The sequence below is a fragment of the Lactuca serriola genome, chromosome 4 (assembly GCF_051521515.1).
Source record: "Lactuca serriola cultivar US96UC23 chromosome 4, Lser_US96UC23_V15, whole genome shotgun sequence".
NCBI lineage: Eukaryota > Viridiplantae > Streptophyta > Magnoliopsida > Asterales > Asteraceae > Lactuca > Lactuca serriola.
The window spans coordinates 389,630,851-389,656,997 of record NC_136411.1 but is presented as its reverse complement, the minus strand read 5'-3'; the positions used below and the strand labels follow the sequence as shown (position 1 = coordinate 389,656,997).

General features: G+C 33.8%; 1 protein-coding gene and 1 long non-coding RNA gene across 3 annotated transcripts; one reads left to right on the top strand and one right to left on the bottom strand.

The window, feature by feature from the left end:
* The first annotated feature begins 1,500 nt into the window (after nucleotides 1-1,500).
* Nucleotides 1,501-2,725, top strand: LOC145097840 (uncharacterized). 2 transcript variants are annotated; one of them, XR_013704513.1, is made up of 2 exons: nucleotides 1,501-1,641; nucleotides 2,233-2,725. It is a non-coding gene; the product is annotated as an uncharacterized LOC145097840 (long non-coding RNA). The 2 variants fall into 2 exon arrangements; XR_013704512.1 differs by having other exon boundaries at nucleotides 2,200-2,725.
* A 1,061-nt stretch (nucleotides 2,726-3,786) lies between these two features.
* LOC145099855 (paired amphipathic helix protein Sin3-like 2) lies at nucleotides 3,787-16,518 on the bottom strand. The gene is made up of 23 exons (XM_079037358.1): nucleotides 16,456-16,518; nucleotides 16,221-16,306; nucleotides 10,008-10,265; nucleotides 9,742-9,925; nucleotides 9,571-9,669; nucleotides 9,263-9,424; nucleotides 8,909-9,182; nucleotides 8,691-8,827; nucleotides 8,536-8,605; nucleotides 8,407-8,436; nucleotides 8,142-8,323; nucleotides 7,902-8,056; nucleotides 7,645-7,772; nucleotides 6,676-6,930; nucleotides 6,192-6,551; nucleotides 6,003-6,088; nucleotides 5,369-5,848; nucleotides 5,060-5,160; nucleotides 4,819-4,957; nucleotides 4,573-4,725; nucleotides 4,334-4,494; nucleotides 4,142-4,253; nucleotides 3,787-4,049 (listed from the first exon to the last, which is right to left on the bottom strand). Exons 1-23 carry the CDS (start codon nucleotides 16,516-16,518, stop codon nucleotides 3,906-3,908), a joined length of 3,819 nt encoding a protein of 1,272 aa, XP_078893484.1. The 3' UTR covers nucleotides 3,787-3,905.
* Between the last annotated feature and the right edge of the window lie 9,629 nt (nucleotides 16,519-26,147).

The window sequence follows — 26,147 nt, the reverse complement described above, 5'->3', positions numbered from 1 at the left end:
TGAAAAACATTTTTTCAGAAATACTTTTACGGGACCAAATTTTGTATTTATAAATAAATTGTGTTAATAAGCATAAATAAAAAGTTTTAAAATGGATGAAAATGAGGATGTCACATGTATCCCACAGACCGAATAAACCTCCCGATCGTTTCCCAAGCTCCAATTGCAATATAATCGTACTCTCCTAAATTCAAACTACTAATGTAAACCATTTGAGTCTTCTGAATACTAATATACTTAATTAGCATCTAATTATACAATTTCACCGTAACATGAATGTTATTAAAACCTATTGGTGCTCCGTTTCTATTACTGTCACCCTTTTTTCCTTTTTGAGTTTCCAACACTACTAATGTTGTAAGATGACATATTCACTTAAATTGACCTTACACACCTTCACCCAATATTTGTTCTCTAAACAAATTGATTGTCCCGTCCATGTGAAACCCACTTATATAGACTATCTTCATTTCTTTGTGAATTTTTTTTGTTATTGTTTTTTTTACCAAATGTGGCCAAAACCAATATGAGGTATTTATTTATATATTCTCGTCGAGTCTTGAGAGTGTGACGATTCCCTTAATCTGGATCGTAATATTTTAAATATCGAGTCCTTTATTATGTCTTCCAATTAATGGAGGTCATTTTGCTTTTGGAAGAATGACATCGACTTCAAGTTTTATTTGGACCCTCGTCAAGATCTGAAGTCTCTCTTAACCATATTCATCATCTTTGATCCATATATATTATGTTTAAATTTATCCATGTCGCCTCTGGTTTCGAGCTTATTCTTTCACGTAATTTAACTAGAAGAAACATCCTTCTGGAAGACATATGAATAACGCTTTCAGGTCATCTGAATGGCACCAAAATCCGACCTAATTTATTTTTAGTTACATCTACAAAATTTGAATCTCAAAGATGAAGTGGAATCAAGAATTTCAATCCATGTGACTCGATGCATTTTAATAGGGGAAATCTCCAATAAAGTCCTAATATGTTAATCAAATTTATGAAAAAATTGCAAACTAAATTTTGTTTACAAAAAAAAACACAGAGTATCGGTTAAGACTTTGAAAAAAACCCCTTTTTGGACTGTATTATGTCATTTTTCATTAATTTTCTCAAAATATTGAGACTTTTTTTGAAAATTACCCCATTTTCAACCAATAACCAAAATGTTTGGACTTCTCTGAAAATTACTATGGAATTAATGTTTATTATTACTAACAAATCATTTATAAACATAAAAAATATTTTTTATTATAAACAAATGAAATATATTTGTTACTAATTTTTAAGAATAGAGGATGGACTAAGTACTCATCTATTGTTTGTTGATCAATGTTATAAAACTCATTAGGCGTCCGACTAGCGTCTAACAAGTATTCAATCTAGACGATGAGTAGTCAGATTGGAATTCCAAAATTAAAATAATAATACAGTGTACGGCATTGAAAAAGTCTAGACTCTAGAAACAAAATTTTGACATCATTGACTAGTCAACCAATATTAATTCTTCAAATATTAATACCACCAACCAAAATTGAAGATATATTAAAACCCCTTTACTGGTCTTCCCCTCCTTAATCCTTATGCTCCCTTCATGTCGAGGTTTCTGAGAATTGAGAAAGCTTGCTGGTAAGAACATAATTTCAGTTTAAATTATATTTTATATTTTTACCTTTCTATCAAATCTATTTTGTCGCTTCACTCACTGATTTGTTACTTTTTTATCGTAATTTCTTGTGGCATTTTAGTAGCTTTACTCAATCATTACTATTTTTTAAGTTTACTTTCTTTGACATTGTTTAATCACACTTATCGAAGCTACAGGTCTGATTTTTTTAGCAATATTGGGTTGTTGGTCTTTAACTTTAGGTTAATGTGTTTTACGTTTTAACCATGGTTGTTGGATTATTTACTTTTTTTTTGTAAAGCGAAAAATCTTTGAGCTCATTATTCTTGGTTATTTATGTTCTAAAATGTTTCAATATTGATGTAACCCATGCTACATCCCAAATGCTAAAATATATGGATTTTATTTACTACTTATAGTTAATATTATCCTACTTATGTAAAATTTTATAGATTTGAAAATTAAATTAGCTCAAATAGGCTTTATGGTAAGATATACACATTGCTTGTATTTGTTAGGAAATTTTGGGTTTAGATTTCATTTTCTTTTTTTATCAATAGATGTGACCTTATAAAATGTTTGAATCAACCTAGTAACATACAAATTAACGACCTGGAAGAGGAGGGAGACATAGGTTTGTGCGGATTCGTTTTCTTTTCATAAACTTGTGTAGATGAGATCTCATGTTGATTATCTTGCCATGATTGTTGGAATCGGTGTTCTCGAAATTACCTTTGTTCCGCAACAACTTGATCAACGACAGAGTTTGTCTTCGTGTCTTGGGTTGGGACAATCGTTGACATGACCTCCATACCTTCCAATGTCTCCAAGCATCTGCCACAAGACCAACAAAACAAGCGACATCCCATTTTACGCAAAATTGGCTTGAGGAAAACTTTATCAGACAGATGTTGCAAACTCAGTTGTGTGGGTGTTGTTGGATCGGAAATTGAGGAATCTTATTTGACAACAAACTTTCATGTCTTTATGAAAATACAAAAAAGTTATATTATGTCTATTGATATTATTCTGTATATTAATTCTATAAGATCGCAATTTAAGGGGTGTTTGGTATTGTTTTTTAAACTTTAAAAGGACTTTTGGCAATAATAACTTAACTTATGACTTTTTTAAAAGAAGTGTTTGAATTAGTTTTTTTTATGGAAAAAATCAATAAGTTAAAAAGTTAAAAAGTGTTTGGCTAGCTTTTATATATATATATATATATATATATATATATATATATATATATATATATATATATATATATATATATATATATATATGGAAAAAGTGAATATGTGGCTGTCATGTATGTAATATTAGGTATAGAACTATCAAAATTGACTTCATTTTGATTAAAAAAAACACAATGTTTTTCATTGTTAGCTTATTCCTATTACTTTTGAACTCATATTATTTCTGATTTAATAATTTATTCTCAACATCTATGTATTTTGAATGTGTTGTTTATGTATTTTGAATGTGTTGTTTATATTTTTGAATGTGTTCTTTTTCTTTTGCCAATTACTTTTTAAAACTTCTAAAGAAATCAATAAGTAAATAAAGAATTTTAATCCCAAACATGCTCTTAATTGATTAAACTCGTTTGGATGGCTTTAATGTTTTATTTCACCCTCTCAACTAATAAGTTAAAATCAATCAAAAATCTTTTAAAATATAAAAACAAAATACAATGATAAAGACGTACGTACCTTCAATTCCTTTCATCTACATTTTATTTAAAAAGATATATATTTACCGCATCAGCATTTAATTTCAAATTGAAAGTCACCAACATTTTGGTCAACCACAGTCAATAAGAAAAAAAAAATTGAAAGCATAATAGTACAAAAACAAAACAAAAGAGCAAACCATAAAAAGTCGCCAACATTTTAGTCAACCAAGTTTTGTAGTTTTTTTTTCCTACGTAGAAGTTAATGGTTACAATAAGAAGAAAAAAAAAAGTTAGTGGTTTTCAGTGAATATTTTAACACTAAATATTCTTCTAAAGCCATTGATTTTTTACAAAACTTTCTATTATGGTCACTTTATCCTGCTATAATAATGTATTTAAATGGGTTATACGATATATCAGTTCATTCATATAAAAAGATAAAGACGTAAGAAGTCAGAAGACTTGGAAATTAGCAAAAATAAAAAAAATAACTTATAAGTAACAAAATTGTTGTTAATGTTATTGTATACCAAATTATCAAATTAACAACCTCTGTACACAAGTGAACAAACCCTAAACTAAGCCCCTCTATTCTTTTGCTAGTGAGGCATCTAAGAATCTGTGAAACCTTTCTACATTTGTTTGACTTTTATTCCCACATGATGATGATGATGATTGACTTTTTCGTCTTTCTCGAAAAAAGTCATCTTCTGTATCCAGAACATACGATATCTGCCAAATCCATTATAAGTATAATTTTATATTTATTTATATAGAATACAAATTATTTTATAAAAAAAAATAAATAAATAAACAATTTGTACCTTTGATGAGCAACAAGACATCTTATACTCCAAACCATTCACCACATGAGCACCTTCCATGGCAACCGATAAAGCACAAGATTCATCCATCTCCATGAATCGCCTTTTATTTCTGTTTGTATTCAAATTTTATTATAGCATAAATAAAATAATACACAAATAACAAAAGTAGAATGATTTTTATTTCGTTACCTTTTCAACATAATGCCCGATTGTTTTTTTGCATTAACAGCAGAAAGAAAATCTTTATGAAGATAAGCTGCAAAATTAGAATCTACAGAAACTGGAACCACTTCTGGTTTTTCAATCCCATCATCCATTAGTTGAATAGTCAAACGAGAAGGCCAACATGACTGTTAAACAAATAAATAAATAAATAAGGCCTCAGCACATATAAAGAAATTTTAAAAACTAAAAAAAATACGACTTACACATTGAAATCTGTAAATATTCTCGTCATGAAGAACGACATGGGCGTTTTCGTAATATACCGAATCGATAAATTTCTCGGGTTTTCGAGATTTTTCGTATTCGTATAATTGTAGAAGTTTATTATCGATCTCGTCACCTACAACACTTTGAAGCTGCACACACAAGGGAGTAATTAGATAATTTAAATTACAACTTAATTTAAAAAAAAAATGAGGAAAAAAGAAAAAGTGTAGAGAAATAAATACCTGTTTGACGATTTTGTAAATTAATTTATCCAATGTGAATAAAATATATGATTGATTTCCAAAAATGGCACGACAATCGTCTTCGAATTTTGCATTGTCAGCAACACCATCAAGTAATTTGTAAAGAGAGGTCATAAATCTGTTATATAATGAATAATAATGGTATTGCATTAGAGGTCAAGATTTGATATAATAAACTAATAATAATAATATAATGTTTTACTATTTAAAATGGAATTACATGGAGTAAAGATCAGAAGAGGAAGAATCTTTTGTGGTTTTTCGTTTTGCTTCAGCTGATGTTGAATTGAGCTTTGCAGATAAAAGTCTGTCGTATAATACCTGAAAGAAAATTAATAATAAAATATAATCTTTGATAGAGTAAAGATATAAAGAAACAAAAAGTTCGTTTGGATTTGCATTCTGGAAGCAATTGTGATATTGAATAAACAGAATCAGATAATTAGATGTAAATATGTAATAACAATTTTTTTTATCAAAGTCAAAACAGATAAAAATAATAATAATAAAAATAAAAAGGAATTCTTACTTGGTGAAGTCTAAAAAGCGTATAAAATGCATCATTCCCGTAAAAAACACGGGAATCTTTTTTTTCACCACCACATGAAGAAGAAGAAGCAACACATTTCGCCAGGGGCTTAACGGTCCGTAAAAAATGCTCAGATGGAGGTAATAAATCCACGGAATCCTCAATTCCATTCCCTTCTCCTTCACTTTCCGGTTTACATTCCTCCTCCTCCTTGTCATCCTCCTCCCTGGAACCACCGGATTCATCGCCGGAAATGTCATCACCACCACCGGAAACATCTCCATTGTCATCATCATCACCATCTGCTTCCAATTCCCCTTTATGTGTCCCGTTGTCATTATTGTCTTGATAGGTTGAAAAATTGAGGTCATCAGAATCATGATTGGGTGATAATTCCCCCTCTTCTTTCTCCACTTTTGATGACTCACCAGGATTTCCATTTCCCATTGCTATACATCTACTATCCATGGGCTGTAATTTCTAAATAAAATAAATTGTTTTTTTAACTTAATACACAAAGTAAGGAAATTTATATTTTTAAAAAAAATAAATATTCATCTAGCGATTTGTATAAAATAAATGTTAAAAAAAAATAACATAGGTAAAAAAAAAAATGGGTGATATAAAGTTTTACCTGTGAGACAGGAGCCTCATGAATATTTGACTTTGCTTCATGACCATTTTCAGTAGCATTACATGGTCTAGTAGTCGCCTCACGCCCTTCAAAAACCATTTTCCAAATTTAAAAAAAAAAAAAAAAAAAAAATGAGACACGTTAATTAATTAATTGCATATATACTAAAAATATCATGTTACTTCTTACCACCCTCTTTCTCTGGTTGAACTTGAAGCCCATCTTCCTTTACTAAAGTAGTATCTCCATTTACCAAAATACCCTTTCCTGAATCTGACACACTGGATTCATCCCGTGATTGGACACCAAGCATTGCTTCCAAGAAAGTTGTCCAAAGATTCAAAACTTTGTTGGATTGTTCTTTCGTTGTGCAAATCTCTTGACATGAATATTTAATAAGTTTGAATGCATCTTCATGAATATCATTATCAGAATATTCAAATTCAAGATTTGGCATGATGGAATGTCGGTTTCCAGCAGCAATGGAAAGAAGAATATCTTCATCCGTCTGACTCTTTCCCTTTATTTCCTTAATCTCACTCACCAATGCTGTTTTTTCATAACAATAACAAAAAAAAAAAAAAAAAAAAAAAAAAAAAAAAGTCTTTAAAAGTTAAAACTCCACACCCATGATTTAAAAAAAGAGAAAAGAAAGTAAGCAGAGTTTAGTTACATTTTATGCTGAGATTCTTGGAATCTTGTTGCTTGAAGTAGAAGCTTCGGTGATCGAGTGATTTGTAATGATTTTTTGCATAAATTTCAGCCCAAACTTTATTAAAATCTGATTTACATTTTGTCCACTCATCTTGTTTCTGTTTGAGGCGATTTAACATAACAGGCAATGAAGCTGATGGATTTCTTCTAAGTGTTTCCATGGCATCAAGACCATGATCACCATATAATCTCTCCATGCATCTCAAATTCAGAGCTACAATAATTTTATAAAAACCATTACATTTACATATCATATACTGAATCATGGAACTACAAGATGAAAATGTTGGTAAGTGAAATAATATAGAATAGACTAAATTACATTTTTGGTCCCTGAGAATAGCTGATATTTGCAAGTTTGTCCCTTTTTTTGATGTTTCATAACGAATTTTTGGTCCATAAATTGTTAAATCTAACTACATGTCTATTAGTTTTTCTAAATAACCCATTTTGCCCTTGGACCATAGGGATGAAACATGAAAAAAGAATAGTAACACATGGATCAAACTTGTATTCTTCTCTTATTATTGTTTAAGATAAAAAAAAGGGGGGCATATAATATTTTTAGTATATATTGTAAATTGAACTATTTGTTAATATATTAATATAAGTTATTACAAAAGTTATTATTTGTTACTAACATTACATCTGAACGACATAAAAACACAATTACAAATCATAAAAAAATAGACTACATTTTCGACCCCTATGGTACTGTTTTTCGCTGAACCCTGTGGTCCGAGGGTAAAATGGTAATTTTGTAAAAAAAACTAACAGACAAGTAGTTAGATTTAACTATTCATGGTGGGTCTAAATAAATACAAAACATTGAATAAGACTAAAACTGTAACAGAACTTTTTGGGACCAAAATTTAAAAAAAAAAAAATACCAAAAATGTAATTTACTTCAAATAATACTAATAAATACCAGTGAAGTAGTCTTCTATACGGATGGGAGTTTCTGGAGTGATTGTCTTGTTGTTAATGCTGTTCAATAATTCCTCAACACGTTTTGCAGTTGAACTTACAGATTCCAACAACATATCTAGTTCAAACCTGGTGGAATCATAAAAACAACAAGTCCCTTTATAAAAACAAAATATATATATATATATATATATATATATATATATATATATATATATATATATTTTTTATTTTTAATGATTCTTTAAAAGTACCTACCTGTCATCCTCACATCTGAAGAGGCTCTCTTCATATTGGTTTCTCCGCATATGTTTAAAAGAATAATCCTCACTACCAGAAGTCACAGACACCCATAAATCATTTAACACTTGAGTACCAAGTTCTGATCTTTGACTAACTGATGGGATTGGATACTGTAAAACATATATTAAAAAAAAAAAACAATTTACAAAATGAAAAAGAAAAGTGAAAAAAAAGGTGAAATATAGACTGACATACATCATCAGGAAGAAGTCTGTAACTAGGAGTACAACGTTGACAATCAGATAAGTCAAGTTCTTGAATAGATTTTGCCCAATATTTCTCTTTGTATTTGTCCTCTTTTGCAGCATTATTATGATCCCTCTCTTTCTCATCTGTCCTAGTTGATTTCGATCCATGCCCTTCATTCCATAAAGATTCTATCCAAAAAAAAAAAAAAAATTAGAATTTCAGCCAATAAAGAATCAATTATAAAACCGTAAATTGAGGGAAAAAAATTTACTTTTGTCCATAACACCAGCGAGAAATCCATCTGGAAACAAGATAAGTAAGTGTCAAGTGTCAACCAAGGGATGATTAAAGGGTAAAAAATTAATTATTCAAAAGTTGACTAGGTAAGTTTGACTTTCACCTATATTTCCCCCCAAAAATGTTCTAAACCCTTCCATAAGATCCGGGTGCTTTCCAAGTAGATCAGAAACCTTAACGAAAAAAAAAAAAGTTCCAGATATTAAATTGTATTCCAATATTTAATACATTAAATAAAAAGAGCATATATTTACATACCAAGCTTTGCAATTCCTTTCTTGTAATTATATCAGTGGTGTAGATATGAAGACACTTCAAGAATGCTTGATAATCATCATGATTACATAACCTATCCTTCACTTTCTCACAGAAACTAAATTCTGCACTGTACATATCTGTAAATAAATAAATAATTAAATACCACAATGTCTTGATTGATTAATCAAAAGATATACATATAAAAAGAGTTGACTAACTTTTTAGGGCATCTTTATCACCATATGGAGCAGAACCTGAATGGACTCCAAAATCTTCAGATTTTCTTTTTTCAAGGCGATTCATGTCCTTGTTTTTAGCATCAAGATCAGTTTCTTTATAATCTTGATCAGAATTTCTCCTATTCTGATTCTCAGATCTCTTTCTTTGATCTTTTTGAAGTTTCATTGCTGTTTTATCATCTTCATCAATATCACGGTTTTCAAGATCCCTATCAGCATGTAAAGCAATGCCCCTATCTCTCCGGTTTCGTTGCTAATTCCATCAAAAAGTTAGCCCCTCATCAAAAAATTTAAAAAATAAAAAATAAAAAATAAATCAAGTAATCAACTTACCTTGTCTAATTGTGTTTGTTTGAGTGGATTCATAGCTGAGCTTCGTTCATCATAACGGTTATAAGAATGTCTACCATGTGAAGCATGATGTGCAGAAGCATCTGGTAAAAATCTTGTGAATTCATCAAGAAGATCGCGTTGATCTTCAAAAAGTGAAGCAACCTGTATAGATAAATGATAAAAACTGAGACAAAAGTCTTGTGTGTTTGTGTTTGTTTAAGACTTAAGTTTAAGTTTAAGTTTATTATTATTCCAACCAAGTTTATTGGTTAATATATCATTTTGAGGAAAAGCTTACAGAAGATCACCTCATGGTAGACTTCTTTGATGCCCTTGTGTTCTCTTCGATACATGTTCAAGATTTCCAAAAATGACTTGTAAACACGATCATCGTTTTGGAAACGATTCTGAAAACCATATACATTAGAATGTACATATTATTATTAAAAATATTAAATGTTGACATGTAAAATAGATACCTTTATTTTGTTTACAAAGCTTATAGCCTCTTCAAACTCTACTGTTCTTTTTGGTGGAGGCTCGTCCTCTTCAATTACAGTAATTTCATATCCTTTGGGCAAAAAAGTGTTGAACCCAAAAATTAAATTATTGTGACCTTTAAATAATTCTTTGACCCTTGCGATAACACCAGTAGTATCAATTCTACACCAAATAAGTAATCAAATGAGTTGCAATCTATCATTTCAATGTCAAAAGCAAAACTTTTGATTGTATATTTATGTACCTTTGAGCTTTGAAATCTTTCATTACATCAAGAAACATGTCATATTTTTCTCTTTGATCATGGAACATGTCTTTAACTTCTTTTAGATATGTTAATGCATCATTGGTGGTGAGTTTTTGTGCACTACTACCACCTCCTGCCCCACCCCCACCGCCACCACCACCACCACCACCACCGCCACCACCTCCTCCTCCTGCACCTGCCCCTCCCCCTCCCTCCCCTACTCCTTCATCTCCAGGGACATGAGGTTGACCATATCTTCAAACAGAAAATAAAAAGTATAAGTGAGCAGCAGTTATAAATTGCACATGCAATCCTTTAAACATAACCCCCAAACCCTAAAATACAAGGAACAAAAAATCTAAAGTGCACTTGTTGATTTCTGGTAGTAATAACAAAAAATTATGCACAGAAATAAGAAATTTAACATGATATTGTTCATATCCAGATAAGAAAATATCAAATACCACAGTCTATTCAAGGTTTTATGGTAGATGTGACCCAAAAACCAAATCACTTCAATTACAAAAATTGATGCACGACAATATCAAACACGATATAGATCCAAAAATTTCAGAATCAGCCCTACATAAACTTCAAACAATTTCAAAGTCAAACGATTTAAGCAGAAAAAAAAACATCTAAGCCAAAAATAAACCATCACAGACACATTTGAACATAATCAAACACGATAAACAAACAAAAGTAGAGAATAAATTCAATTCAATAAAAGAAAAAGAAAAGAAAAAAAAAATCTTACGGTGGTTCCCCTCGAGGAGAAACAAATGGCCGCTTGAATTGAGAGTTGTTACTAAATACATCATCGCGCAATCGTTTCATCCCTTAAAGAAAACAATCACATAACAAGTCTTGTTAAAAATAAGCAACAATCACAAACAAATTGCTAATAGTAAATCGGTTTTTATGACATTAACAAAGAACAAAGAGAAAAGATTACCTGTGGAAGTATTATAACCCTCAGGGAACACAAATTGGGGAAGATCTAAGCACCGAACAAAATCAAACAAGTTGTGTTGCCTTTAGATCGAAGTCTGGTTGTTTTAGCAAAAACAAAAACCAGTTTGAGAAGAGAAACGAAGAGGTGAAGAAATTTTTTGTATTGTAGGAGTAATTGTAATTGAATTTACGTGACACTACATTTATAATTCAGTATATTGTGGGTTTTATAGTAGCGATCGAAATCACATCACAAAACAAAATAAAAATAGAGGTGGTTTTTATTCTGACGTGTGAGTTTATATTTTACAACAAGTAACACTTGGGCTTTGTGCTTTCAAAATCAATAATGGGTTTGGGCTTGGCTTAATATTTGGGCTTAAAGATTGGGTATTTTTTTACTTGTAACTTACGTTTCTTAGCTGTTAGTTCTTATCTAACACTTTATCATTATCTATTGGGCTTGATTTGCATAAATGTGTTTAAATGAAGGGGTGATATTGTAAATATAATAACTTAAAAGTTAAAATCAAGTTTCTTTTAAGGTTTTACAAGATCAAATTAACTCATCTTCAGATTTGTCTGTAAAATTTTGTGTGGAGTATATATTATAACGGTTTACGAGATCAAATTACTTCATATTTGGATTTGTTTGTAAAGTCTTGTTGTTTGTAAAGTCTTATATGTAGTATATATTATAACTTAATGATTAAAATGTCGTTATGGAAGCAATTTTAACTTGTCAGGTATGAACCATAAATTGTGTTGTTGCAAATCATAAAAAATAGGAAGAAAACATTTTAATTAAGAAAGAAATAAGATCATTATGATCATATATAACAAAGACTTAAGATCACAAAAAGAATATCATGGAGTGTAACATGTCTAATTTAAAATGAAGTGAAGTGATTATTTTATATGACTTCTTGCAACTTTTGATGCTCGATTTGAAGTTGAATAGACGGGTTTTTGATACTCAACTGTATAATAAAACTAAAAAATATGGAATCGGATCGTATTAAGATCTTAAGATCCTACTATAGATCATGGTTTAAGTAGATCTTAATGAGATCGAAATCGTTTTTTGCTTGTGGGATTTTAAAATCTTAAAATCTTGAGATCAGGATATTAACAACTATGAGGTGATTGGTTATTTTAGGTGCATTGATAAGTTTTTTTAAAAGGCGATGTAAGATTTATAAGTTTTTTCAAAAAACCATTACATAAAGACCATTAATTAAGATATCTAATAAAAATATTCTTTATATTTTATATTTTTTTACGAAAAAAACCCATATAATATGATAAAATATAACGGTTTTTTTATCATTTTTATATAACAATATATAACACTAAATGGTTAAAAAGTTGTTAGAAATTTATAACAGCATTTATAAAACAAAAAGAAAATCAAATTTCAAATGAATTTAATAAAAAATTGTTCTTGTAATGGTATCTCCCTATTATAAGACTACCCCATTCGGGGGTTTCCTACCGGCGGCTAATTGAAAAATAAATATTAAAAAAATAAGAATCAAACAATCCTTTATCCTAAACTAATTTGTGATCTTCAGCTCGCTACCGATTGTATTGGAAATTATGTTCAGGTGTTCAATTTGGTTAGAAGAAACCAATTAGGTTTTATACCAAAAACTAATTTTGTTTATAAGTAAATCTTATCTTTAATAAAAAGTAAAATAAGATATATCAAAATACCTAATTTATTTTTCTTTTTAAAATAAGACTAACGTTGATATATTTTTATAAATATAAAATTTTAATATAAAATAATTTATTTTTCTTTTCAAAATACCATCACTGCTCCTCCCCCTCCCTGCAACCTCGGGCAGTCGGCCCGCTTATGACCGATCTGGTTACAGTGAAAACAAATCAAGCCCTTTTTGGGGCAATCCCTGATCACATGGCCCGACTGGCCACATGTGTAGCATCCCGAGCCTGTCACTTGGCAAGCCCTGCTGTGCGGTTTAACGCACTTGGCACACCGGTCACCACCCTGCTGGCCCCTACTAGATGAATATGAGGTCTTAGGCTTTTTAGCTTGACCTACTACTGTTTGGGCCTGCTCATGCTTCCACTTGGTGCGGAAGTCCAACTCCATCTCCCGTTTACGGGCCTTCTCCACCATCTCATTCAGGGTTTTGCACCCTGTGAAGCTCACAAACTCCCAGATATCATCCCTCAACAAGGAATGATACTGCGGCCTCCGCATGTCCTCATCGGTAGCATACTGTGGAATCAACAATGCTCGTTCCTGAAACTTGGCAGTGATCTCCGCCACAGTCTCGGTGGTCTGTTGTGGATCATGAAACTCCCTCACAAACTGTTGCACCTCAATTGGTGGTGCAAACTCAAAATCAAACCGCTTAACAAACTCGGCCCAAGTCATCTCAGCAACACTGGACTACTCCCACCTGGCTGGTCACCTCACCCCACCAATCTCAGGCTCTGTCTCTCAGCATACATGAAGCAAAACCCACCTTTGCCGCATCCGGGCAAGAACTCATACGTTGGGCGTTCTCTATATCTGCCACCCAGCGTCGGCTGACAATGGGGTCCCTGACCCCGAAGAACTCTGGCGCCCAACACGCCTTGAACTCCCAGAATAAAGGAGTTCGGGCCCCGACCTGCCCCACAACAATCTCGGCTTTGAATGCCCTGAGCCTCTCCCCCTTAATCTCCAACATACCCTCCTTGACTGTCCCAAAGATAATTGGGGTTGCGTCAAGGATGCCCCTAGTAACCTTAGTTGTGATAAGCTCTCGTAGCCTCTCATCGATGGGCTCGGTAGTTGTAACGTCGGGGTTTCAGGGCTAAGCATTTTAGACAATGTAATAGTCTATATCAACTCTTGTAACTCTTTTTGAAGTAATAAAGATGAAATATTTGAGTATTATGTGAATTATGTGTATTTATGTGTTTATTATTTAATTATAAATGTATAATTAATAAAGAATAAAAATAAGCGTCAAAATTAAAGTGTAAGATAAGCCCGATATCTTTATATAAAGTTGTATTGGTCGAAACGAGGATTCCGGAGATATAAAGAACGCCGAAATCCGAGTTATAACGAAGAAGTTATGACCCGTCGAAGTTTCGTGACAGAACCGGCACGATACCGGGAAGCGTAAATAGTGAATTTACGATAGAGCGAGATTTATCCTTAGAACTCTAAACGAAAGTCGTAGAATATGTTAAACTAAGAGCGTCGGTAAAAAGAACGCCCAAATCTGACTTCGTATGAAGAAGTTATGATTTTTCGAAGTTTCAAGTTAGCAGTGTACAACCCGAAATTCGAATATTAGATCAAGCGGTTTTTAGCCGACACGACCTGAACGAGAATCGAAGATCTCGTTAAGATTAGTGTAACGAGAAAAAGATGGGCGAAAACGGACGTCGGATGAAGAAGTTATGAGGATTTAACGGACCAATCTTGTCCCGGCCTGTTAATAATATAAAATTTAAAATCGAGTCAAAATTAGCCGACGAAGTCTAAACGAAAGTTGTAGATTACGTTCCCACCTTCGCGTGGATATAAAGAACGTCAAAAACGGAGCTCATATGCGAAAGTTATGATTTTTAGAAGTCGAGAAGGAAAATTGCGAAACTGAGATGACGTGGCAACATCCGGACCCTCCATCGCTGATCAGACCTCGCTTCGGATCATGCCACGTAGCCTTCGCTTTACGCCCCACGTACCCTCGCCCTTATCCATCCGACGTACGAAGACAGCTGGGTCCGAGCTGGTGGTCTTATCCGAGGAGTACGCCCAACGTAATCCGAGGTCCTCCGGCCTATAAATAGGGTGCGGGCCTTTCCGAGTTTTTCACACCAAATTTCATTCTTTCTCTCACTAGTTTCTCTCTCTAGCTCCTCTAAACCCCCCATAAGCCCTAGATAAAACCCCTAGCACCCTAGGGAAGCCCCGAGGCTCCCGGAGTCCCGAGAAAAAGAGTCTTTTGGTTTCGAAACGTTGCTCCAAATAAAGTTCCGGTTTTCGTTAAAATCCGCTGTAAGTGAGCTACGCTTACGCAATTTTTAATATAGCTTTCAAATAATTATAGGAATGTTATTAGATCCTTAAAATAATTATTTGGGCTATTATTATGAGTTATATTGAGTGTTATTAACGCTTATATAATAATAATAATAATAATAATAATAATAATAATAATAATAATAATAATAATAATAATAATCAGTCTATTAATTTGTCACGGTTATCGTTAGACTAAACCCTAGTGGTATTGGTACTAGGTTTTATCGAAGGAAAATTGTTTTGAGAGTATCAAAGCGCTGTCCGAGTGCTGAGTCACCACCTTTCAGGTGAGTGCATAGTTACTTTCAGCTTACACATAGATATGAAGTATTTTATATAAATTACCTGTTATGTGTGCATATTACCTGAATACTTGCTATTTATGCTGGATGAACATTTTTATACATGTTTTCAATGATTTAAACTGTATATGTATTTTATATCTACGAAGATGTTGGGATAAAACATGGGTAGATGTATTCGTTGCTGTGTGATAAAATGAAATAATGAGAGGCCTCGTTATAGATGTTATTGATGATCCAGTCATCTAGCGGAGTATTGATGACGACCACGGACTATTCTAGACAGTGCAGTGGAACACTAGCAGGCTCGCAACCTGTAGGTGTTTATTTGAACTGTGTGCTCACCAGGTGTACTCATCCCCCACAAGGTTGCCTTAAGGACATTTATTGCTGAGGAATCCCCTTAGCAGTAGTGTCCATCCCGATGATAGTCCTTAGACTAGGTCCCTTGTGTTAGATATTTTAGGGACGTAAAGTGAGGATAACGGGAACGGGTAATCGGGTTTGTTTGGTTTGATAAAGCTAATAACTTATTTATTGTGGGTTGAAAACCCTATGTGTTCACCAGGCTCCCAAGCCTAACCCACTCAGTTTCTTGTATTACAGGTAGTGGCGCATGAGCATAGATATGATGTCTTGGGATGAGAGATTAATGGATTTTAGGCCTGTAAATACGGAATAATGTAGTAAGGCCTATGTTGTATTGTTTATGCTTATGATCTGTATCGAACATGACATCCCGAGTCTTTTTAATGAAATACATTTCTACGGAAATGCTTTTGATAAATCTTTATCATATTTTGTTTTGGGACAAATTCCGCAACAGTTTTATTTAAAATGTTACTCTGATTTTTAAACAAAGCATAAACAAAATCGGTCTTTTCTGGCCGTAAAAACGAGGATGTCACAGTAGTGTCACCCGACCCAATCCCAGATCCTGATCTTGATCCCCCTCCTCCAAATCGTGTCACCGTCATATTGTACTGCAATATCACAAAATATAATGAGCAGGATGTTAGTATAAGGGATCCTATTACACCGGTCCTCCTTAGAGTTTCCAGGTCTAATATTAGTTCGGATACAGGTCATGTGGTTTCAGTAGTACGGACCCAATACTACCTTCCACACATACCTGTACCTTTCCCAAGGCTATACCTGATGACTCTAATTTGTCCAAAAACAAACCATATCTCATAGGCTACTATGTAGCTCAAATCCTAGGTTGTCCTAAGATTGTCTCTACCCATATCAATCATAACAGGTTGCCTTATGCATACAAATTATACACAGAAAAGGATCAAATAGACTTTCGAATAATAGACTCTACCCTAAGACCACAACCAAACAAGAAACAGGAAATAAGGCCAAATTAATCATTCTGAGTCTATAAAACCCTAACCGTATACAATTTAGAAAACATACACGTAGCAAGATTCATACGATTATCACAACTCACATATCAGTATACATGGCTAATATATTGGGGAAACACTTACTTGGATCGGCTGATCACGCGCGTTGCACTCTCTTCTTTTCCATGCTTTAAAAGTTCTAACTTTTGTTTACTATTTTGAAAACAAATTTACCATTTCGTCAGTTTTAGTCCTGACACACCCGAGGGTGTGTCTGAATCCCTCAAACCAAGACTCTGATACCAACTTGTAATGACCCAATTTTCAAAAGAAAATTTTCATTTTTGATTAACCAAAATATTGTCCACGAACCATGAAATCCCAAATACAAATGTTTTCAAAATTCATATTAAGTACAATTTTATTTCAAATCATCAGAGTGTCCCATAGAAAACGCCTGAGAGAGTGTGCAATCCGCGCCATCAAGCCTTGCCTTTTCCCTTTGGCTCAGATGTAGCTGAAACAAATCCATAAACTGTAAGCTAATGCTTAATGAGTTCCCCAGAGCATATCACACATACAATCCACATAATACATATCATATTAGCCATAAAAGCTACATATACCACATAAGCCATGCATACAATATATAGGGATGTCGTGGGCTCGTCCCCAAGGTCTTACTCCAGGATGTCATGGGCTCCCCACACGGTCTTACACCTAAGTGCCATGGGCTTTCAACATGGTCTTACATCTGGTTGCCATGGGCTCTCCACATGGTCTTACATCTGGTGTCATGGGCTCTCCCATGGTCTTCCATACAAACATAACACATATACAACTAGCATACTTCCTAGCACATAATCAACTATCATACCTTGAATATAACTTCAGCTAGTGTACCATATATCATAAAATGGGTCGGCCTCGGTGCCTTAGACCCATTGGTATGGTGAGAAGACTTACCTCTCGAATGTTGAATTGATAAGCTGAGATCAGATATATCCCACACACCGTTCCTCCTCAACTGCATGTAGTCATCATGTGATTAACCCTGGTCAAAGTCAAGGTCAACAGTCCATGTTGACCTCAACTCGCTGATTGCATCTAGCAACTCGTCGAGTTCCTACGGAGTCCAGAAAACCTGAACAAACCCTAGCCAACTCGCCGAGTTGTTTCATCAACTCGACGAGTTCACTTGATATCAGTAGATGGTGAAACCCAATCTGACTCATCGAGTTGATAGGGCAACTCGTCGAGCCCCCCTCCCTGTTTTCTTATTATGATGATTTCACCGAATGCAGGGATACCAGGGCTTAGATCTGAAACCCTAAGGTTTCCAGAGGGATAAAGTTTCCAACTTTACTCTCTAGAACCACTCTAAATGCTATAAGACCCTTTATCAAAGGTTGGAAAGTTCAAAAGTATTGCCATGCATTCCAAAACTTTAGGGATCTGGAATCCCTCCTTTCCAGAGGAGTTTCTAGTCCTCAAAACGTTCCAAAGATGGAGGCTTTATGGACATGCATGTCCAATGCATGTATTTAAGTCAAAATGGCCAAACAGGAGAAATATACTCTAAAAACCCTTGCATGGCATCCTTGTTTAACCAAAAGCTATATCTAGCCCACATTGGGATTATTTTGCCCTGGAGACCCATAAAGTTGCAAACTTTATGAACCCCATGCATGCAATCAACAAAATGATAAGAAATGAAGAGTAAACTCAGGATCTAGCCATATTCTAAGATAAACATTGAATCTTGAAGACTTACCACAATCCACAAGATGGTCAAGCTCAAGAGTGGGGGCTTGGTTTGCTGGATCTTCTTCTTTTTCTCACTACCTCCTTATTTTTAAGCTCCACAAGTCGCTCTAGCTCACAAAATGAAAGAGAATGGGGATTAGGGTTTAGCACGGACGTTCTTAGGGTTTGGAGGTGGATGGAAGGTCGGCCTCAAGGTTCTTAAGGAGATTATATAGGGTGCAAACCCTAAAATTAAGGTTTTTCCTTTACAGAACCTATTCGTCGAGTTGGCCTTCCAACTCGTCTAGTAGGGCCTAGATCTCGCGTCCTCGAAATGTTCTCTACTCGACGAGTCAGGGCTCCCAACTCGTCGAGTCCTAGCATCAAAACCCTAAAACTTAGAAAATTAAATAATGCCTGGGATAGGTGTTACATGTTGTTGGGTAATATTTTAAACCATGAGAAGATGAGATAACTCGGATACCTTTTTTTTGCAATATAATATTCATAATTTTTTCCTGGTTGTGAAAAGAAGATGGGATAACTGGTGAGTTTGAGATAGTACTAATATTCTTCATGGTTTTCGCTTCTGGTATGAAAACAAAAGTTTGAGGATGAAAATGATTTTTGCATCTATTGGAAAAAGGTTTTCAGATTTAATCTTGCAATATAGTTTTGTATCTATAGCTTTCTTTGGTTTAGATTTTTTTTTATAGTTTTGTTTTTTAGGTTTGAGGATGAAAATTGTAACACCGCAAATATTTAAACAAATTTTTTTCTCACTTTTTAAAAACCATATAATATCATTCACATTCACTTTTCAAAACATTGTATCAACATTATCTCAATACAAACCCCAAGATCAAAAACATATAAACTCCGGTATGCGTGTGTACGAATCATGCTGGCACTTTCCCACGATCATCGTTGGCACCTGAAACACATAACACATAACACTGTAAGCACGAATGCTTAGTGAGTTCCCCAAAATACCACATACCGCACATATGCCTTTCCAGACCATAGGATCTTCCGATCGAAGTGTCTTAGGGGATTTCCATCCCAAACTCTGTTGACCTTCCAATAGATATCATCTTGACCTTCCGATCCACATCATCATACTCATATCACAACATATCACATATAACATACATCACATATACATCATACACATAAGACCTTCTGGTCACACATAATTACCCCATCGGGTAAGGCATAGTGAGAAGACTCACCTTGCTGATGTCGGATAATCACTCGTGCCCGATCTCCCGACCTATCTGATGGGTTTTGGCTATAAGAACATCCTATGTGCTCATACAAACCCTAATGCTTGGATCTAGGTTTCTCTATTGTACATGTAATTCATCCAAGACTATAAACCCTAGATCTAGTATATGATAATCAATATAACATATGAATTAGGGTTTAGATCATACCTTGAATGTTATGTAGCAATAACAATCACAATTCCTCCTTGTAATGACTTTAGAAAGCTTATAGTCACAAATGTCACTCCTCTAATGGCTCACAAACACCAAGAGCAAGAGGATGAAGAAGAGAAGAGAAGGAGGCTGCCCAAAAACGTGTGGAAACCCTAATCAACAAGTTCACCACGTTTTTGAGCCTTAAGGGTCCTTTAAATAGAGAGGCTATTAGGGTTATCAAACAAGGAAACCCTAATTTGGATGCTTAAGCCATAAGCAACCCATGGGCTCCTTCTTTAAAGGCCTAGGAAAATTTCTAATGGGTTTCCCCATAGAATTCGTCCACCCCTTTAATATGGAGTCCATTAGCTCAATATTCAACTATCACACAATTGACAGTTCTAGTCCCTTAATTTTAATTAATGTCTTTTAGTCACAAACTTAATTCTTATTAATTCTTGACTAATATTAATTAAACAATATGATTTCTCCTTTAATATATTATTCTCATAATATATTAATAAATCATATTTAATCCTTTCTCTCCATTATTCATCCTATCAAGTTGCTTTGGTGAAAGCAACCCAAAAGGACCATGCACCATCGGGTCAAGTACATACCAAAATAGTTATGGACTTAGACACTAATCCAACAGTCTCCCACTTGGATAAGTCTAATAACTATTCTGCATATGACTTCAGATCCTGATCTGCAATCGTAGCTTTCTAAAGCCGCTGTCAACTCTGATCATATCAGATACGCGTGTCCTTTAGATAAGGGATCATATATTCCTCCATTCTAGATATCATATAGACTGATACATGGATCTAAATCATTCTCTCTGTCTATGTGTTGTTTTCCGAATTCAGATTTATGACGACTGACAACAGACTACAATTTGAACACATCAAATTAGTCCCGGCTTGGCCAAGCACTTAGGTGCCATCACTAAATCATCGAGGGGCCCACAGATATCACTTTTATCTTACTTTGGATAAAATGAACGGATAAACTTTGACTCAATGCTCGCTTGCACTCACTCACCGAATCACACACAACAATATATTTTATAACACCAAGTTACTAGTGCGTTTACATATTATCAATGTGCAACCGACTCGCAAGATACAACTCACACATCTCGGTTTCAAGAATATAAGATGTTATCGTCTCACTAATCACTTATGATAACAATCCATGAAGTGATCCAAGTGAGCGTGGGTTTAATCCAATGCTCAAAATCATATTCATAAGCACTCATGAACGTTGCAGCAAACATTTGCTTATGTCTAATACTCTTTAGACAATCCACACACCAATTCACGACAGTCTTCATTCATATCTACTTCCAACATATGAACGATTGTGGCCCGTTTGAATAATTTGACTGTTCTCAACCAATTAAATTATTCAGGAAGTCAAAACATGCAAAGTGAACACACAAGAATAATACTAATCCCATATGGCCTCAAACCTTTGAGTATAAATAAAACACCTTTTATTTATCACCATATCGATTACTCATTATTTGTCGTTTCGGGTAATCAACTTCTTACTTGAATTATTACTACACTTGTCCCATGCTCTTAGCATGCACACAATGCTTACCTATGGTTCTTACTTTGTGAAATATATCAAATGAACACATTTCCAATCATACTCATTTCACAACTCCTAATCCTTTTTCATAAGATAAATAATATCAAATTCTTGCCACTTATGGAATATGTTAGATTCTAACAATTTATGCAATGATCCTTTCGTAATGTCACTGCACTAAAGTCACAAAGACTATTGCCAATGAAATTACAAATTCCTCTATCGGAGATTGTTACAATACAATTCCTTAGATGTGATGTCTCTCGCTCAAAGTACATTCCTTTGAACATCCTTTTGCATAAAAGTTTCTAATCTAGACATAAACTTTCAATATCCAACTCTCAATGTGGAAACGTTTCCATATTTTCCATATAACAACTCATTCTTAATAGAACCTTTTCTATTCATAATAATGTCAATATGGTCCATCCAATACTATACTTCCAACTACTCACAAGCGACCAATCCTCAACGAACTTTGGATTGTCCTTTGATAGTTGTTTAATTATCTTAGTCAAAACCAATTCTTGTCCTTTTCCCTCTAAATGCGCTAGACATTTGGAAAATTTAAGAATGGTCAAATATTATAGCATTTGCAATCGATCCTATACCCGAAGCGTGTGGTACACGATGCATAATGGCTTACATAAAGATTTGATACTTTATCAATCTTCTGCCATAATATTTTATGTGCTACGTTCTTATAATGATCGAAATTTAAGAACACACTATGTATCCTTGACTAATATTATTAATATTCCACAACCTAAGCCTTTAGATTTGAAATGAAGCATAATATCCTCTCCCTTAATTATAGCAAAACAACTATTCAACCCTTACAACTTTGCAAAGTATGGCTCTTGTTTTCTATAATTAATATTGTTAACTTGCAATACTTGCCTTAATAATCACGAAATCATAACATTTATGCTCCCACCATCACGATGATTATTACAAACATAACACTTATGCTCCCACTAGCTTTGACATGTATTCAGAAACAGCTTAACTTTCAGAAAAACAATGCCTCTTGAATTTCTTTAAGTTCATATTTCTAATACCCAATGCTTTGATAATCTTTTATCAAGGCTTCTTAAAATTATACACATTTGCCTTAAATAGTTTATATGTGTGTCTTAAACAATTTAGACTAATTTCCAAATCTCATAATTCGAATCATGGAAAGGGATACTGTAACCATAATCGAATTCGAGAATACAATTTTCATAATCACTATCTTCTTAAAATCTTCCTTAGTGAAACCATTTCCTCACAGTCATTTTCATGAAGGAGAGAATCTTATGACACTTATATTTTAATGGTGTATGTGTTCCTATCCATGTGAATTTGTCAAAACCAAAGTTTGCGACAAATCCAAACTCATATGGACCGAACCTTCTCAATCTTGATTTCTTGCCTTATGGTAACACGGCTGCCCACCATGTCTTCCAAGTAGTTAAGCAGCTCACCCTTTCCAATCAATGTACTTTCAATTGATCAAGGTCCTTGCCTTTTATGCATTCAAATGAGAACTCATAGGGCTCACATGCATAATTAACTCAATTGGAACGACACAGAAACAAGGTAATGTCAACACGATAGGTTGTAAACCTCTACTCGTGTGCTAGTGATGATCGATAAGGTTTATTCTTGATTTGTTCTTGAAACCTTTCAAGACCATTAAGACTCCCACTGACTCCTTGACATATAAGATTCTCTTGTCACTAAACATTTCTTGACAAACAAATATTCAAGAGTTAGTGTAGCCTTTATCAAGACAAAACATTTCATAAAATATGTCCTAGTTGGTCTTTGTCTTATCCAAGACATCACAACTTTCCAATTTCAAATGTGCAAGAATAGGAAAACATTTTTCAAAATTCTACATTTGATGAATGTTATAAACCTTCTTAAGACTTGTCACTCAATATTACAATCTTAACTCTAAGACTTGTTTTGGAATGAAGTATGATTGACTTCTTGATTTAACCATTTCTTCAATTCTTGATTCCTCTTCTTATACATACACTTGTACTAAGACTTATTTAGAGGATCAATTGAAATATGGTTCTTAATCATTAAGACATATCATAAAGTATAAAAGGTACTCTCCCTTCTTCTTAGAATAGAGAAACTTTTATCTTTCTGCCTACTTGATTCTTTTATTCGTTCTGCTATTGATTTAAACATTTTAAATCAATTCAGAATTACACTTAATCTTATAAGTATAATCATATTTACTAATCCTTTAGTAAATCATGACGAATATCTTTGTTGCCCTTGTGGTGGACTTGATCAACACACAACTTTGTGTACTCGATCTCCCAGTCCTTCACTTGACACTTTGTCAACGAATTAGTCTAATTTCCAAATATGAAATTTCTCATTCATCGTGCAACCAAGTTGCATGATTCCAAGTTTCTGTCCAATTGAAACTTGGGCGATGAGAAACTCTCCGTATTTGGTAAATTCTTGACATTTCCACAATTATCATAATTAAGAATCACATCCACTCGTTGTAGAAATATACAAACATCAATTTTTCATAATGATTTTATTGCAAGGAAAATAAATAAATAAATAAATGAGTCAAACCAAAATTTATTTTATTCATAAAAGCAGCGGAAAACATTTGTCCTTACAATGCAAAATCAACTGAAAAACTATGTAGCCAAAAAGAAAAATTCCTAACAAGTCTATCATAACTTCCTAAGCTCAAAATCTAATCTTCAAATCCATGCGATCGAGATCCATTTCTTTGTGATTACATTCATCTTGTTCTTTCATCAAGCTTCCTCTCTTTTCACTGATCCTGCAAAACATTCAAATGTAATCTTATCACATCATGTATAAAGAATCAACGAATAGGAACTTAATGGAGTTAGATAGTGGATTTTACCTGAAGCGCAGCCATACTCTTTGACTCTCCCATATTCTGGACTCTTCAGGCTCCTAGGGCAGACTTGTATCCAACGCCCTTTCTCTTGGCAGCAAACGCAAGTCGATTCTCCTAGAACGTCCTCGGAAGCACGGTTGGTTGACTTTCCCAACAAATATGCTCCATTGCTTTGCCAAATCATTTCTGATTCAGCAGCAATGAGCATATAAGTTAGGTCAATGAGGTTATCATCATGATCCATCATATAATACTTTCTTTTGAACTCATTATATGATCCAGGAAGTGACTGCAGAACCCAGTTCACAGCCAACTTATCAGGGAATGACGCACCCAACATTATCAACTTATCGATGTGTGATTTCATTCCTAGAACGTGGGCACACACGGATTTACCATCTTCATGTTTCATTTCCAATAGGGCTTTAGTGACATTGAACCTTTCAATTCTTCGTTCTTGTGGTTTAGGGAGAATAATTGGAGGAGGTGGAGGAAGTGAAGTATGATTTCTTGTTCCTCGATTGAATCGTGGAATATCATCTTCATGTGGAATGCTTGTTCCATGGGATTTGGGAAGACCATAGTTGTCATACCTTGACATCTACAAAACAGGAGAAAAACAAATTCAAGTTAGTTGATTGATTGAGTCCTTAATAAATCACCCAAATGAGATATTAAGGCTAGGACCCAACACAATATTCCACAACTCGGGAGAGGGATGTCGTAACCCAAATTACAGAACATTTGAAGGTAAGTGAATGACGATTCACTAATTTTCCACCATGAAAAACGAAAACCGATTAAGTTTTAAATACTTTGAAAACTCATAGATCCTTTGAGATTCATTGAACTTTTCAATGGCATGTTTAAATTTCGATATGCCCATCTAGTTTGTGATTGGGATACCGAGAATCACAAAGCGGGTGTGAATAACCATGCAAACTTACATGGTGCCCTCACATGTTACAGTCGCCTATTCGATGTGTCGGTAAACCACACACGCTCCACCGAACTATGACAAACACTGAGTCACCCTTTGCCACCTTTGCTTAGAACCATTTAGTGTGCCCGTTAACCACACACGCTCCACTAACGTCTTCGTAAGGGTACAAAGTGTAATTTCATGGAATTTCATCAATTCACTTTTGCCTAAAGTAACTAAGATTGGGAATTTGTAAAACATTTAGTTACCTTTTGTACTTCATTATACTTATAATGGAAGGTTTTGTCCTATTCTACTCGTTCAGCTAACGACCCTCCACTAGTCAGGAGTGCGGTGGGTAAGAGTGGATACCCATTCAATCGCCATTTTATAGGCAATTTCCTTAAACACCCCTTATAGACCAGCTTCGTGAATGAGGCCTACTAACGGTAAGACTGACTTTTACTCATACATATATATAATGTTAGACTTTTAATGTTATATATAGTATAGGGTGTATTTTACACTTTTAAAATACTAGGTGGTCAGATTTAACAATTATACTTTTAATTCAATTAATTTGTAAGCCAAAACTTTTATGGATTTATTGAACCTCTTTTAATTATACACCTTAATTAATTAATAAAACCATAAGGGTGTGATATGAACTTTTCAAGACAATACTAGGGTTTTAGAATTTAACATTCCTAAATTAAACCTTTAATCAACTTTTAAATTCCAAAACTTGAGGGCAAGTTTTGAAACATTTCAAAACATTAGGGTTTAGAATTTAAATATACATCAAAATTAAACTTTTAATCAAAATTTAAATTCCAAAACTTGAGGGCAAGTTTTGAAACTTTTTCAAAACATTAGGGTTTTAAC

Coding starts and splice junctions, on each gene's coding strand:
- LOC145099855 (XM_079037358.1), bottom strand. CDS start 16,518: ATGAGATATGGTTTGTTTTTGGACAAATTAGAGTCATCAGGTATAGCC. Junction 8,828..8,908: donor TGATAAAGATGCCCTAAAAA/GTTAGTCAACTC, acceptor ATTTATTTACAG/ATATGTACAGTGCAGAATTT. Junction 4,726..4,818: donor TTTACAAAATCGTCAAACAG/GTATTTATTTCT, acceptor TTGTGTGTGCAG/CTTCAAAGTGTTGTAGGTGA.